Raw genomic sequence first — 17,998 nt, forward strand, 5'->3', positions numbered from 1 at the left:
TAGTGCATACCTGGAGTTGGTGATGAGAAAGCAGTGTCTGGGTGCTCCTCTTGGCTGTCTTTAGGGAGTGTTTCAGACCGAGCACTAATAGGGATAGCATCGGAGAGTTTTCCGTCACTGCTGATACACTCTTCCTGGGTCCTATGGTTCTGTTGGTTACGATGTGACCACTGAGCTGGAGTGCAAGCTTCTTTAGTGCTGTTGGTCTCCTTCTTGAGTGTTTGGGGGCCTATGTGGTTGACTGGGTCAGAGGCAGTAGCTGCATCAGGCTTTAGCTCTCCTTGTATGCAACACTCAGTTTTACAGTCGACAGGTCCGTTTACTTTGGGAGGATTCATTTTTTCATGTAGAGGTCCATTATGTTTCCTACAGTTCTGGCATTGTGGCAGGCGGCATTTACAAGCAAATTGCTGTACCAATGTGTCCCTTGCTGGAGAGGTCTCCTGGTGGTTATCAGGTGCACTGCAGGATTTAGAGTCAGATGAATAAGTCCTTTCTGAAAAGGTCTGACTTTTCACATTCTCAGGAATTTTACATGATTTACAAATGTCTTTCATGTCAGAGTCCAACTGTGCTGGTTGGGACATGGATGAAGTCTTTTGCTTGGTAGACAAGTGTCGCATGATGCTGCATTGAAGGGCGATGACATCCTGAAGCCACTGTTTGAGACATCAAAACAACATTTAATAACCCATCTCACTACTGAGTTCATTTAATCTTTCAATTTCTATTCCGTCTATTTGTATTTGTGTTTGACTTTCTCTTCTTCTGTTACTGAATAATAATTTAGTTTTAGCGAGGTTTAGGGATAGTCGGTTGTTGTCAAGCCATCTTTTTGATTGGTTCATTTCTTCTGTTATTATTTGTATTATCTTCTGTGTGTTCTCCTGAATAAAACGCTGTTGTATCATCTGTAAATAATACTAACTTCAAATCTTTTGAAACTTTACAAATGTCATTTATATAAATATTGAACAATTTTGGTCCTGGTATTAATCCCTGAGATACACCACAGGATATATTTAGTGTTGTAGATGTGTGATGGCCTATCTTCACGTATAGTTTCCTGTTGGTTCAGTAACTTCTAATCCAGTTTAAGACCAACCCTCTGATGCCATGGTGTTCTCATTTTTTTTATTTAAATATTGGGATTGATTGTGTCAAATGCTTTAGTTAGATGCAACAACAACAATGCTGCTCATTGTTTACTATCTATTGCATTGTTAGTTTCCTCTGTAGTTTGGATTAAAACCATCGAAGTTGAAATATTAGCTCTGTATCCATGTTGGTTCTCAGCGAGTATTCTATATCAATCCAATCTCTTATTTAACAGTTTTTCTATTATTTTAAAACATTGTGGAAGTAAAGGACAATGCGCGATGATGTCACGTTATCGATGGGAAAATGCATTTTTAGACAATATGATTTGCCTGAGCGGCTAGGACACCCCGAGAGTAACAAGCGGTAGAAAATGGAGCAGAAAGGATAGATTAAAAAAAAAAATTAACCTGGGACTTCCGCAGGCCGGATTTTGAACGCTGGCGGGCCGGATTCATTTTCCATTCATTTTTATATACCAGAAAAATTCCCAGTTTTCCCGTTTTTCTGCAACACCTATTCCTGTCATTTTCAACGGCAAGTTGGACAACACTTTGACACTAAAGAAGTTTGGCTGAGAGGAAAATACATGTCTTTTACGGCCCCAACTGATGTCGCTTCCAACCCCGGAAGGGACCAAATGCAAAAATCTTTTGTCTTTTTTTCATCTTTGAGTCATATATTTTGATTTCAACTGTTAGGACATACATTTATGGTTTTAATACTGTTTACCGATCTTTACAAGTCAAACCATTTCATAGTCAAACCGTTTCAATCATATATTCTACACTCAACTAGCATTTCAGTTGAGCTTGAGCTCTTCAATTTTCTAAACACTCTCCAACTTTTACTGTTTTACGGAGAGTCGTAGTTTAAAACGTGGCAAGATAAGCTTTGCGTCATCGTTGATAAATACTTGACGGCGGTTCGAGAAATGCCATGACCCACCATCTAATGTGTGATGCCCTTTGCCTGGGCATTACTCCACATAGTGTTTCAGCTATGGCAGTGAAACAAAATCCTATTCCTCCCTTAGCTGTCACGTTGTATGCAGTCAAACAGCTTGCTGATGCGACATGAACATCAGAATGTATGTGGCGTCCTTATATTGTGGAGAGAAAAAAAGAAAAAAAGAGAATGATAACACAGTAGGTTTGTCCTGCTACCAATATTTTGGTACCGGTACCAAAATGTATTTCGATACTTTTCTAAGTAAAGGTAACCAAAAAAATGTCAATATTGGCTTTATTTGAACCCAAAATCTTAGGGTACATGAAACATATGTTTATTATTGCAATTTAGTCCTTCAAATTATATTTTTAAATAGTAAAAAAAAAAAAAATAAATAAAATAAAAATAAAAATCACACTATACAAGCTAGATATCAAAATAATTGTTAACGGTTACCGTAAATTCTAGACTACAAATCGCTACTTTTTATCCACACTTTAAACCCTGAGGCTCATAAAACAGTGCGGCTAGATTATGAATTTTTCCTCGTTGACAGCCATAATGCCAGAAAAAACAAGCAAGGACACTGAAATGGTACGTTATTGTTTGTGCTATGTGCCATCTTTTGGACATGTTCCCTCACTGCAGGTGCTGCACTGCCCTTCTGTTTTAGAGCTTTCAACTGGAAGTACATCTGCTGCTCCATCTTGTAGCCGTTCATAGCGTTTCCCGTATGGATTCTTCATTCATCACTCCAAACAACGTTTGTAAGTTTTACAATATAATTAAAACTACTTATACTTACTAAACCGGCCCATATGCGGTGTCTGGAGAAGTTTTCTTGCATATTCGTATGAGCTATCATAACCAAGCTAATGTGGTTAGTTAGCATTAACTACTATGCCAAGTCATTTACAAGTGTCTGTATTAGTATTATTAACTTATAATGGCATTCTTTTTGTATTGCTTCAGTTTAAAAAATTCCTCAGTAAATTCCCCAAGACGTCACGGTGGACTTTTTAGCTGGTTGGCGAGCTCGCTTTTGCAGCCAGTTGGTTCATGACGATGACTTTTGTTTTGTTTGATCATCCATTTTACTGCCGTGCTACAGGGACTGTTTTAGAAAATCTTTGTGTAAATCAAATCATTTCACAAAGTATATTTTTTTGCGGCTTATAGTTTGGTGCGGCTAATACATGAAAAATATATTTTTCTATCATCAACAATTTTTTTGCCCTCAAGGGGGCTGTTTGCAACTTGCTTAAAGTAAAAATATGTTGCTATTACTGGTTGAACAGAACACAAGTGTCTATATTTTTCACAATTACCACCTATGTTAAATGAAATTTGCTTGTCGGTTTTGAAAATTTAGTTTGGCTTTCCGGCTTGTCGCTCACCGCTGACTCAAAGCACGTGCACACAGGGAACAGAGACGGTACATAACATAACAAAACAGGACCATAGAAGCAAGCAACAATTTGAAGTCATGTTGTCATTACTTCAATGATAGCAAACGTTAACTATCATTAGCTGACAACAAACAAAGCTAATGCATGTACAATGTACATATTTGGGCGTAATTACATCATTACATGCTGAAAGTCATAAGAGCGGGATAAAACACATTGCAAATATAGCACCCTCTAGGCATTGGTGTAAAGGTTGCAAACAGCGTCTTTAATTTTAGCCATTTTAGTTCCTTGTTTTCCCCTTACCTCCTGCTGCTCCTCCTCTGTAGTAAGATGTTTCCTGTGTTTGTGTTCAGGCACACCACTACAGACCATCTCCAACTGTCGCGTCCCTGCAGGATGTAGACCGGAGGGGGGGTTCCTGTACTGAAACTTGATGGCATCTGGCACCTGAGATCAAACAGTAAAAAACTAAAAATGCATATTTTCAGGCAACCACATTGAATCCCACCAGAGTAACTTCAACTGTTTATTATACCTGTGTGCAATACCACATTATTCAGCTCTACTGGGTGCATCCACAGAAACCAAACATCCCTTCCACCCAGAAACTGCAAACCGATGTCATGCACTAATAATATCCCTTTAATTTGAAGAAAAACAATATCATAATAGAACCAAGCACAGAGATCCTAAAATATCTGACCTGTGTTGTATGCAAAAACAACATTTACAGCAGCAGTGGCCTGGCCCCTGTATGTCCATGATATGTCCCAGACAAATATAATGAGAAACATTAGATCCCAGCATTTATATTGTCACCTGAAATGCTCTAATTCAGAGTTGGTGTATGTGTGGAGCTGGGAGGGGTGTGATTCCTGACAGCGCACCTGCTTTTGAGAAAACTAACATTACAAGGTATATGACTGGACAAGGAAACCTTTTTTGGGCTGCTCACCAAACCTTGTAGGTGAACTTTGAAGTATTTTATAGCTTTGCATGCATGACCCACACATTAGCTTTTAGCTGCTGAATTTGCTTCTAAAAATAATAAGTACAACAAAAACTAGGAATTATAATTAAATGTCTTGTACTGAGGAGCTTTGTGGGGTCCTCTGCATCTCAAGTGTATCCATGATTTGGCTCTAATGTCTGGGCTGCTGGCAGTGATCGATGTTTTGCTGGCAAAGCAATGCAGGGTTTCAGAGTGCGTTCGATAGGGATACCTTGTCAATTCCTGAGGGCACGGATGACATTTCCATGCGCCACAAAGGCTGGAGTCATTAACGAGGAAGGATGACCAAACTTGCTAAGTTGATATTTCATCCGAATAAGAAACTCTACAAATATGCAGGAACACCAGCAATGTGATTCCCTCTGAGCCGTAAGTGCATCTGCACCAGCCGCAGCGCCACATCTGCTGTTAATACTAAATAACACTGCCTAACATGTGCACCTCATTTTAAAACATGGTATTATTAACTGTAAACACTTCTGGTGCATTCATTTTGCATTACATGACGAGACAGCATTTTGGCTTAGAGGCTGCACACTCGTCTGCTGTCTAGCGTATGCTTATTAAACAATAACATGATTATTTTTCTGCAGAATATTGGTTTAGGTTTATAGTTGATGGTGGCACAATTGTATCAGACATGACTTGTATTGTTTTTGGATGATTTAGATTTACTTTTGTGCTCAGCTCATATATTTAAAAAAAAAAAGAAAGAAAAATTCTGTTAGCACAACTGTTCCAACATGTTAGTGCACATTCTTATGTAATTGGCATGGAATAATATTTGTTGCATTTTTTCTTCCTTAGTAAAACATTTTAATATATTATAGGTATAAGAAATGTTTTTTGTCCGGGGACCTCCTTGCGCTCTGGCCCTCTTAAGACCTCACTTTTGGAATTGTACACTCATGTTTCTTCTAACTAAGCCAAGTTGATGTAAATTAACATGGTTATTTACACTTTATCCAAACGAGAGTTGACAAGAGAATCGATAAGGAACGATATCTGAAAAATCTTATCAATTCCCATCCTTTGTGTTCGGCCACATCTTGCCGTCCATGATTGACAGTTAATTCTGCTTGAACAGAGAGACAGCACACTAGCTAGGTTTGTGCAAAACACTTTGGATCTTACTAAATCCGGCCATGACACCAAGCGGTAAACAGTGTGTACAATCCATTAAATAGCGTGTGGGCGTGTTGCATCTGATTTACTAACACTGCGTGCGCAATTGTCATATGGTCTCACATTTGACAACATGAAGGCTCCCTTGGCGATGCTTGGCCACAGAGGGGCGCTGATGCACTGCAGATGAGCGGCGATGCAACTGATGCTGCCTAATACACAAAGTTTAGATCAAATATGCAGCATCAAACAGCTGTTTAAGTGACCAATCCACTTAATAGATATGGTAGGGGAACAAGATGTGCAGTCTGTCAAAGTGTTTATCACCGGGCAAAGTATTGCGGCCATAAAAATGACCACGCTAAACTAAAAGAGGATGAAGGACAAACAAGAGTTTATAGAATGCCACATTACTTTGTTGTGTTGTTCAACACAGCGATCTTCATGGTGGAGTTTTGGGGATTTGCTGTGATTTACACAGCTTGCACCTGAACTGTTTGGTGAAAAATGGCTTGATCATATGAGTCAACTAACACAAATTGAAGTGCAACAAATGAAAGACATAAGAAATGTAAGACCGTTCAAGTTTGGCGATGGGAGAATGGTCCATTGCACAAAAAACGTGAAACTCCCAGCTGTGATAGCACAGACTTGACAGAAGTTGTCCCAGCCGATATCCCTTTCATTTGAAGAAGAACCTCAATGAAAAGCGCAGGTGGTGTTTTAGACATTGAAAATGACATACCTGTGAAACTTGAACTTACATCATCAGGACATTATTGTGTAAACTTGAAAAATGAGACTAGCCCAGATAGAAATGACATCCTAATTGTGACAAAACAGGACAAACAAAAAATTCTATTGAAACTACACAAGCAGTTTGGACATGCCTCAGTTGACAGACTGAAAACAATGCTGATGAGGAGTGCGCCACAATATTGAAGGATTAGTCAAGAACTGTGAGACATGCATTAGATAGATGCCAAAGCCAGCAGGTTTACCCGTGGCCTTAACTTATAATGAAACAGTAGCTACGGACTAACATGAGCTAGAACCAGGCGTGCGGTATCTGCATGTTATTGATCACGTCACACGATTCAGTGCAGGTAGCATAATTACCACCAAGAAATCTAAAGAGATAGTGAAGAACTTAATTCACTGCTGGTTAACTGTTCACTGACAACGGGGGTGAATTTAACAATGAGGAAATAAGGGACATGGCAGAAAATGTTAACATTGAAGTAAAAACTGCTTATAGTAGAGGGAGCAATGGTCTCTTGGAAGGGCAAATCACACCAGGACTGAAATTCTGTTAAAAGTAAAGAAAGTAAACGGATGTGGCTGGACGATGGCCGTAGACTGGGCTATGATGGCAAAAACTCTATGCACAATGTAAATGGCTACCGTCCCTACCAGCTAGTGTTTGGGAAAAACCCAAATCTGTTGTCAGTTCTCACTGATATGCAGCCAGCCCTAGAAGGGACTAGCGTGGCTACTTGGATGACCCATCATATCTCAGCCCTACATGCTGCGAGAGGAGCACTAACAGAAGCAGAATGCTCTGAGAGGATCCAAAGAGCCCTTTGCAAACAACTGCGACCCACTGATGAACGATACGTGACAGGGGATACGGTTTACAACAAACAGATGGATTCTACAGAGTGGAAAGGTCCAGGTGTTGTCAATAGCCAAGATGGTGAGGTGATATTTGTTCGGCATGGGGGTACTTATGTTCGTGGACATCAATCTAGACTTCGTAAGGTTGCTGGCTCACAGGAAATACTGACAGAAAGAGATAATCAGTTGATGGAAACTGAAAATGCAGCATTCCCAGAAACTGGATTATATGAAATTGATACTGAAAATAAAAATGAGGAAGAGACACCCCTTAACTGATGAAGATGCTGAGGATATCAATGAGCACCCTCACACTTCAACTCACTCAAATAACACTTGTGACGGAGTTTAGAACCAGTGGTTCCTAACCTGGGTTCGATCAAACCCTAGGGGTTCGGTGAGTCGGGCTCAGGGGTTCGGTGGAGGTCAAAACACACCTGACTCATCCTGTAAATACAAACGTCTCCCCTTCTGCGTATTACGGATACGGCAACAGGTGACTGATTTGCAGGTGAGTAATTTGTTGTGAGTTCATGCACGCTTCATTTTGTGCACTAGTAAAAAAAACATGGTAACACTTTAGTATGGGGAACATATTCACCATTAATCAGTTGCTTATTGACATGCAAATTAGTAACATAGTGGCTCTTAATTAGTCATTATTAGGTACTTATTACTGCCTTATTCGGCCTGGCCTTATTATAACCTAAACCCTCTAATCCTGACCCTAACCAAATAACTCTAAATTAAGTCTTTATTACTTAGAATATGTTCCCTTAGTGTTCAAATACCTCTAAATTAAGTCTTTGTTACTTAGATATATGTTACCCATACTAAAGTGTTACCAGAAACATATAACTTTGTCTTGAATTTAAAAAACATGTTGAGTTATGTGCAGACTGCCATACAGCTGCCTAACACGCTGAACTCAACAACTGGAAACAGAACAATGTGTTTGAAGGTCAGAAATGCATCTCTACAAGGTGGGTGTGCACACACTTAAAGACACACCAGATGGTGGTGTTGCCAAAGCTAGACTACTTGCGAGAGGTTTTGAGGAAATAAACACTGAGGAGCTACCAAAAGATTCACCTACACGTGCTTCAGAGTGCCTAAAAATGATCATGGCTGTTTATGTCAAGAGAAATGGGAGCTTAAAACAACCTTTTTGCAAGGTAAAGAATTAACCTGAAATGTCTACATTCGTCCTACCCAAGAAGCTCAGAGTGAACGTTGAAAAAGTGTGTTCATGGTCTGACCAACGCTTCTCTGATCTGGTACAACATTATGCATTAAGGAGCAGTCGGGATGCACCGTGTCAAGTTGACCCAGCAGTGTTCTTTTGGTTGGATTACTACTGCCATGAGTCCTTGCTTGTCCTGTGGAGGACTTGATCTGGGGAGGTTCAGAAACATTCTCCATGACAGTCCTCGCTTACTTGAAAGCTACTTTTCAAGTTGGACGGGAAGAACACAGCAGCTTCAGGTACATTGAAATGGAGGTACATAACAAATCTCCAAGCCATTCAGAGCCACACAGTGAGAAACCCCTCTAACGGACACTGAATATGATGTGCTCCAGTCAAGATTGCACAAATATTGTGGGTGGTGACAAAGAGCAGACCCGACGTGATGTGTGACGTATATACATGTATCCTGGCGTCCTGTACAAAGCATACCACAGTTCAGTCTCTACACTGTGCAAATAAACTGATCACAAAACTCAAATCAGAGAAGGTGACTTTTAGGGTTCAGTGCCGTATTTCTGGACCATAGGGCGCACCAGCTTGTAAGGCGCACTGCCAATGAGTGGGTCTATTCAAGTCTATTTTCATACAACAGGTGCACCAAATTATAAGGCGCATTAAAAAGGGTCACAATATGATTTTTTCCCAAAATGTGTTTTACAGACCATCTTCAAGTAGCTTTCTGACAGTCTCATCAGGACGCTCTGTTTTGTGGGCGGTCTTATTTACACTTCAAAAGCGTCTTCTCCACGTCATCTTTGCTGTACCGGTATAGCGTGGAGCTACATTAGGTGCACACGTTTATAGGGCGCACTGTCCATTTTTGAGAAAATGAAAGGATTTAAAGTGCGCCTTACAGTCCGAAAAATATGTCACTTGGGAAAAGACAGCACCCTAAAGTTTGTGGTGTTCAGTGATTCATGCAAGGGAACTCTTCCAGATGGAAGCACTAAGAGCTAGCAGATACACAACAGCTAAGCACACACTAGCAAACAAGCTAGACATACAGTATGTTGTAAGTGTTGTTAATTGAACAATATTGCAGTCTAAAACACATTTGTCAATATAAACAAGTATCAAACAATTATAGTTGCATGTTACTCACAATTACAAAGTCTCCATGCAGAAGCGTATTCAAAAGTATCCAGTAGCAAACGTGTCCGCATCATTCAATGTACCGTCACAAGCTTAACTTAATTAATTTTTGTAATAACTGTGTCGCTAAAAACAATAACCGCTACACTTTAACCTAAAGACAGCATAAGTCCATTCCAGACAGTTAACAATAAATAGGCTGTTGTTTTTCACATCTTCCATTGTTCTGGTTAATTAATTTCATTTGTTGAAACATTTTCTAACATTCCACATAGGGCTGGCCGATATATCGATATACGCAATATATCGCGGGTTTGTCCGTGTGCATTATAGAAAATGACTAAATGGTGATATTGGAGTATACGCTCTCACGCAGTTGCTTTTAGCTGCGGGCATTACACTTCAGGCTCTTCTAACTCTTTCTTGTCTCTACTTCTCACAGACAGCAAGCGCACAAACTTACACACGTCACATACTGTCACCTCATAAGTCACATACCTATACGCCCTCACGGGGCAGAGAGGTAGCAGACTGGCTAACGTTAGCTGTGATGCTTGCGAAGCGGTGCGAGTGGTAATACGACAGAAAGAAGGTGCGAATGAAGGAAGAATTAATTCCCAAGAAAAACAGCAGGGGGTCCATTGTCTGGTGGTGGTTTGGCTTCAAGCGGGAAGATGTCAAATAGACAACTTTAATTTGTCAAGTGTTGCTACCAAAAGTAGCATTACTACTAATATGTAGCATCATTTCAAAAGTCACCTTAATAAATGCAGTTTTGGTCAAATGACTTAGATGTGATTTCCTTCTCTGCATGAAAGTTTAAAAGTAGCATATATGAATGCAGTATGAAGAAGAATGATTTAATGTAGACACATAGAATCATCATACTGCTGTGATTATATGTATCAAGTGTTCATTCAAGGCTAAGGCAAAATATGGAGATCTATATCGTGCATCGCGATATGGCCTAAAAATATTGAGATATTAAAGAAAGGCTTATCGCCCAGCCCTAATCCCACACTACAAAATAAAAGTATTTGTGTTTCCTGCTGGTATCGGATCAATATATCAGAAGTTTAAAAGTTTGCTCACACAATCATCGTTGCCATGTTCGCAAGGCTAACAGGTTGGCTAACTGGTTGCTATCTATCATTGTTATTGGTACCAAATAAAGGAACGTTTTGGTTATTTGTCTTTGTTGGCACATTTTCACTTTGGTCCTTGAATGCAAAGAGTTAGGGCACCCGTGCAGTATAGTTTTTATTGAGTGTACCCCGAATTCCGCCCGATTGTAGTTGAGATAGGCGCCAGCGCCCCCCGCGACCCCGAAAGGGAATAAGCGGTAGAAAATGGATCGATGGATATTTCTACATTTAAAGGCCTACTGAAACCCACTACTACAGACCACACTGTCTGATAGTTTGTATCAATCAATCAATGTTTATTTATATAGCCGTAATTCACAAGTGTCTCAAAGGGCTGCAAAAACCACTACGACATCCTCGGAAGAACCCACATAAGGGCAAGGAAAACTTGCAACACATACCAATACGGGCGGTTTAGTTTAATAAATTGCAATTCTAAATTTCCCGCAAGGTATCCTGTTGAAAACGTCGCGGAATGATGACGCTTATGTTGACGCCTGCTTGTGACGTTATTGGTTGGAGGGGACATTTCAGCCCAGCACCACACACGGCTAAAAGTCGTCTCTTTTCATCGCATAATTACACAGTATTTTGGACATCTGTGTTGCTGAATCTTTTGCAATTTGTTCAATTAATAATGGAAACGTCAAATAAGAATGCTGTTGGTGGAAAGCGGTGGATTGTAGCTGCTTTTAGCAACCGAAACACAGCCGGTGTTTGTTTGTTGTGAAGCTTTAACACAGAGCTGTCAAGCGAACATGTTTCTCTACGTCAACCAGCAAGTTTTTGGATGGGAAAATTGTGATATTAAGTCGGCTCTTAGCGGACACTTTAGTGGATTATGCGACCTCCTCCTGCAGCTGAAAAAGGCAGCTGTGATCTTGGCTCCTCGGCTTCTCTCAGAGACACTGGCGTTCACCGCAGCCAACCGACTTTCAGGTATGACTTTATAATCTCACTAAGACACTATCAACACAATAAGCAGATAACGGATTTTCCAGAATTATCCTAGTAAATGTGTCTAATTACATCTGAAACGCTCCCACTGGAGCCGTCGCCTTTTATTTTTTTAAATATTTTTTTTAGTGCTTCACTCTAACTTTCCTCAGCCACAAATCTTTCATCCTCGCTCAAATTAATGGGGAAATCGTCGCTTTCTCGGTCCGAATAGCTCTTGCTGCTGGAGGCTATAATTATAAACAATGTGAAGATGAGAGGAGCCCTACAACCCGTGACGTCACGCTCACATAGTCTGCTACTTCCGGTAAAGGCAAGGCTTTTTTTTTACGAGCGACCAAAATTTGTGAACTTTATTGTCGATGTTCTCTACTAAATCCTTTCAGCAAAAATATGGCAATATCGCGAAATAATCAAGTATGACACATAGAATGGACCTGCTATCCCCGTTTAAATAAGAACATCTCATTTCAGTAGGCCTTTAAAGAGCATGGTGTAGACAAAAGCTCTGAGTCTGTCTGCATAAAGCCAAACAATTTAAAAGTAAATTATGGCATCTCGTTCTAATGTGTGGCAACTTCAGACAAGAATATGTTGATTGACAGTCTATCTCTGGAGTTCCACAGGCTCCGAAACGGCCTTTTTTTATCCAAGTCAATGTGTCTGTTTCCACCGCCTAAAATCTGCTTGTCGTGCACGTGCCCAAAATAAATAATCCGGTTTACTTTCAAAATAAAATACTCCGGTGGGGGGCAGGGGCTGTGTCAAATATCAGCTGATATTATTGGGACCCGGAAAGCAGGGTAGTGGTTATGTAACACGCTCGCTCGCCAGGGAGGATGTTACTGTTATAGTGTTGTTTGCTCCACAAAATAAAGTTGTTTATCAAGGCAAAACTTTCGTCTGTGTTGCCGTCCAGCCCCTTAAGGGGGAAATGCACTTTTTTTTATTTTGCCTATCGTTCACAATCATTCTGAAGACATGACGACAGATCTTTGTATTGTTTTTAATGTATCCTACCTCTTAAAGAAAACCTAAATAAAGCCAATGGGAGGTAATCTATTCTGCCTATGCAACCCAATAAATTACCATCAAAAAAAGGGGCCAAAAATATTTATTTTCCATTTGGTGACTTGAATATTAACCAAGTATTAGTGAAATTGTTAGTATAGGCGCTAACACAGACACACTTTTCATAGATGCGTCTTGATCACAAGCTCGTGTGCCTTTTTTGACATCAACCGAAAAGCTGATTTACTCGTTTCCTTGCTCGTGAATTTTTTGGGTAGATCACAAAGCATGCCTCTCACCTGGATTGTAGAAGTACGTGGACACATCCCGACAACTTTGTACTTGTTGACATCTAAGTTAGACCCGCAAATGGCGAGAACGACACCCTTTTCTTCACAAGGATTATGAGTCACTCATCGTCTAAATGGGAATTTAACACAATTCTGGCCGTCAGCATCCTAATGGCAGCACACCTTGTACAGTAAGTAATGAAGTCTGCAATGAGCTGTAGTCACCAGTGATGAAGATTAAAAAAAAGCAATCGTGATCCATTTTTTAAAATGACTGACTATATGCTTAAAATGATCAAAATACATTAATATTACATGTTATTATAAATGTGCCTGTTACTACACTACATATATACATACATCATATATAAAACCTCAATGGAGGTGTTTAGATGTTTAAGGGTTTAAAAGGCACAATAAATCGGTTCCCATATGCTCCATTGCAAGCAGACTTTTGATGGCATTTATTTACTATTGAGAATGCATTAAAAAAACAAATAAACATCCGTCCACATGTTTTTCATAATGATTGTCAACGATAGGCAGAATTCCAAAAAAAGTACAGTTTCCCTTTTGACACAATCCACTTCGCACATGTTTATATCAGCTACGCGTGTTACCAGCTTTGCACATGTTTTAGTACAAGCAAAACTTAAGTAAATCATCTCCTTTGTGTGTGGTTTCAAATCCTTGTTCACGGCCAAACGAATATGCTTCTGACTATTAAGAAACAACAACAAACATTTTTTTGGACAGTGCTCTGACTGCAAGAAGGCTTTTCTCTAAATGAGAAATATTGTCACATTTTAATCTTGCAAGATATTCACACCCCTAGAGAAATAAGAATAAAGAAAAGCACTATACAACTATAACCATACTTGCAACCCTACCGGATTTTCAGGGAGACTCCCGAAATTCAGCGCCTCTACCGAAAACCTCCCGGAAGAAATTTTCTACCGAAATTCAGCCCGAGCTGGAAGCCACGCCCCCTCCAGCTCCATGGGGACCTGAGTGGGGACAGCCTGTTTTCACGTCCGCTTTCCCACTGTATAAACAGCTTGCCTGCCCAATCACGTTACAACATCTACGGATTTTAATAAAAAACTGCACACACATGGAGACGAAGCAGAAGAACGAAGAAGTTACAGCCATGGCGACGCCGTCGACGGGCGAAATGAAGAAATACGCTTGCAAGTTCCAAAACGATTGGAAACAAGAATTTCAGTTTATCCAGGAGAGTCCTGTAAATTTTGTAGAACAGACTCCTCCATTGAACACGGTGGCTGAACGGCTATACTCAGTCATGAACGGTCAGCAAAGCACAAAGCGTCCGCAGCACAGCATCGTTCACAACCCTGTATTATGGGCCACCTCGCAAAATGGAGACTCGATGGTGTAACTTATGCTGAGACAAAGATGGCTATGCTGATAGGCAGGAAGCAACATCCCGTTCTCCTTTGCGGATGTCTACAACAAATCCATGAAGGGTATGTTCCCGAATTCGGAGACCGCTCGCCAGTACGCAAATGGCAGAACAAAGGTTAATCAAATAGTGAAAGGTAAGTGGTGTTGTTTTCTTTTAGTAACCAGCAAGCACAGTACAGTTAGTAGAACAACTGTTTTTTTCTTACTGTGTATTTGATGGGTGCCAATCAAAGGCTGTGCTTCTGGCTGCAAAGCATTGTACTTTCAAGTACAACAATGAGTAGATGAGTGTTATGTGTGTGTATATATGTGTATATAAATGAACACTGAAATCCAACTATTTTATTTATATATATAATAAAATAAATATATATAGCTAGAATTTTCTGAAAGTCAAGTATTTCATACACACACACACACACATATATATATATATATATATATATATACACACACACACACACACACACACACACACACACACACACACATACGAAATACTCGATTTGGTGAATTGTAGCTGTAAATATACTCCTCCCCTCTTAACCACGCCCCCAACCACGCCTCCGCCCCACCTCCCAAAATCGGAGGTCTCAAGGTTGGCAAGTATGACTATAACCCATTATTATTATTGTAAATGTTGCACCAACTACCAACAGCTGTGAAGGAGCAGTTCTACAGGATTTCTCCACTAAAGAGGTTGCATATAGAATATCCAAGTGCAGTTTACCTTGATGGTCTTCTTGTTGTACTGCCGTGTGGCCCGATTGTTGGGAGAATAGGGTCGATGTACTCTGCGCAGAAAGTCCAACTTGACAGCATGTTGTGACATTCTGTCCTGAAATTGGTCGAAAAGCTGACAGCGGTTGGACAAGCTGAGGCTCCCCTGATTCAGCTGTGCAATAGAAAAAATATAAAACCAAGAAAGATGAAACATTCTTCTGAGAAAATCATGTTTTGTGGTAGTTTAACTTTCATACGCGCCACTTCTTAGAATTCCGTTTTTCATTTTCCCCAAAAGTTTGTCATGGTTATCATATACCATATTGGCTATTGCCAAACAAATGTATTCCTTTACGTCCGCAATCTTCTGCAAAATTAAGTGCCAAAACAAAAATCCTGTTTGTTGGTGACTCAGTCTTGTCATATTTACACAGCATGAATTCCTGTGTCTTCATAAGGGTTTCTGCAGGTTCAACTTTATTTTTACAATTTAAGACCGATTTCATATCTGCACTGCCAAAATAGTACAAAGACATGAACAAAAATGTGAAGTCTACAATTACTTGCAAAGTATATTCATTTATTCCATGCTCTTTCATATTAGAATACAATATGCTCAACCCATCCAAAAACACAAGAAGCCTAATACTGTATTTGTTTGGAACTCATAAATCAATACTGGCCAACATTGTCATTCTGTGTGTATATGTCTACTGTATTCTTTATTCATTTGAGCTCTTGTCCCTTGTTTGCAATCTCCTCCAGAATGTTCTTGAGTGATGCATATTTAGGGTCCGCCAAAGGACCCTATTGAAACTGTTTTATTATTCTTTATTTTCCTTGTAACTTCTCATTCTGGCGGATTGAAAGCGTTTGCTGCTGCCACTTTGTTTTTCCCACTTGCCAGTGGATTCCAACATCTTTTAAAGTGTTCTTGCACTTCATATGCACTGGCTTTAATCATGCATTCAATTATTTGTTCTGGAGCCACAAACAATTGAACTTGCACTTTGCATTTTGTAGTTTTAAATAGCGTCCTCAAAAAGTAAAACATTTAAAATCGAGCCTTAGGTTCATGCATTTGTTTTAATACAAATCATGCTTAAACATTTACAAACTTTTCTAAAATGTATTTAATCAACGTTATGCAGATTTAAGATAACACATTTTATTTCTTTGATGTATTCATTTATCAATTATTTGAATTTCACATAGTTTTTTGCATGTTAAACTATCCTTATCTCTCTAAAATGAGTTTTCTGTTAACTAGATTTGTGCTACTTTTGTGAGGAAATTTGATTCGGTTTCCTAACAAAACCTGAGGTATTTGTTCCTCTGTGTCTCACCACTGAGTGCTCAACATGATTTGGGCACATCCATTTGCCGGTAGGTAAAGCTGTAAGTGGCGGGTCGAGACAGTCCGTGTGGAATAGAAGAGGACAATAATCACACTGTATCAAAGGAGCCAACCTGCAACTCCTACAGGAGGAAACGTAAGACAGTAAGCAGTAAGTGCAAAACAATCAAGGATATGATCTGTCTGTAGATACTGTATTAAAATACCTGTTGCATGAGAAGCAGACTTTGACTGGTAAAGGTACCAGACCATTGGGATCTAGCTCATACTGGGGTCGCCTGAATGGCTTCCCAAGTAATTCCTCCTTTTTCCTCCGCTTACTGCTACCTGAACACATAGACAAAAGATGTTATTCCTTAAAAAGAAAGTGTTGCATATATATATTCAATAATTGCTTATGAAGTTTATAGTTCAGTCCAAATTTTAGACCTGTATTTATTAGTCTCAACTACCATAATGGAACAACCCTAATTTACATGATAAAACCATTTTGTGTCCAACGCTAAATGGAGACATTTGTATTCTTTCTGATTAAGGACTTATTTGGAGTCTGTCTATTGTAAAACAGTGTTTTCTAAACAATTTATGATAATAGTTGCTTAACAAAATGTTCAATTCACAAACTTTGCATCATCAACAACAAGTTAGAAAACAGTACAGATTGAAAGGAAAACTGCAATTAACAAAATATATACTGTATATTTGACCAATCATACACAATCCCTTTGTGAGATAAAAACACGTCTCTCCCTTTTCTGTGCGTTCTAAATAGTGAAAACTGGTAGTAAGAGGCAGCTAATAATACAGGTAATTAGGATTAACCTATTCCGCCTATAAAGCGCTTAAAAAACATTTAAGAAACACCAACAACCCTCTATTTACACACTGTGAGCTGCATATTCCTAGTGAAGTATTGTAGGTACCACGGTATTGCCGTTTCAAACTCTTATTATTAATGCCGTGAAGCGTGACTGTATCAAACAAAAACATGGTGAATGCAGTTAGAAAATAAACTACATCCTCCAGAATTTTAGAGTGAGAAAGAGGAAGAAAGATGGGAAGTGAAGTACAGTAAGTAAGAGTAATTGTTTCATTTCAAACTTCTAACAACTGTATGGGTTATGTTGCTGACAAACAAACTCTGGCAAAAGCATAACCTCTGTGGCGGAGTCTCGAGCATTCCAAGCCTAAATAGACTCGGTAAAAGCGCACTGTGCCGAGGGAAAGCACCTGTTGCAGACTGAAAGCTACCATCACCCGGAAAAGATAAAGCCAGCGAAGCTTAACGTCTATTTGTGAGTTATTTACATTATCAACAGTAAAAATGTGCGTTAACTTTTCTGAGAAAATGAATTTTCCAAACTAATAGAAAACAAATTTCCACTTCACTCAGAAAGTAAGACAAACTATGTGCACATCCATCCATCCATTTCCTACCGCTGGTCCCTTTCGGGGTTGCGGGGGGGTGCTGGAGCCTATCTCAGCTGCACTCGGGCGGAAGGCGGGGTACACCCTGAATAAGTCACCACCTCAT

At 39.6% G+C, this 17,998-nt stretch overlaps 1 protein-coding gene across 2 annotated transcripts in view; it reads right to left on the reverse strand.

Annotated features, from left to right (window-relative positions):
• Positions 1–17,998, reverse strand: part of LOC133537300 (PHD finger protein 12-like) — a 46,203-nt gene that overhangs the window by 12,422 nt on the left and 15,783 nt on the right. For both annotated transcript variants that reach the window (XM_061878309.1, XM_061878308.1), the window contains exons 5-9: positions 16,671–16,791; positions 16,454–16,586; positions 15,115–15,279; positions 3,765–3,908; positions 11–659 (exon numbers count right to left, since the gene is read on the reverse strand). In XM_061878309.1, coding sequence (XP_061734293.1) covers positions 11–659; positions 3,765–3,908; positions 15,115–15,279; positions 16,454–16,586; positions 16,671–16,791 — 1,212 coding nt within the window. The remainder of the gene's footprint in view (positions 1–10; positions 660–3,764; positions 3,909–15,114; positions 15,280–16,453; positions 16,587–16,670; positions 16,792–17,998) is intronic.

This window comes from Nerophis ophidion, linkage group LG18 (assembly GCF_033978795.1).
Source record: "Nerophis ophidion isolate RoL-2023_Sa linkage group LG18, RoL_Noph_v1.0, whole genome shotgun sequence".
In the NCBI taxonomy this organism is placed as follows: Eukaryota; Metazoa; Chordata; class Actinopteri; order Syngnathiformes; family Syngnathidae; genus Nerophis; species Nerophis ophidion.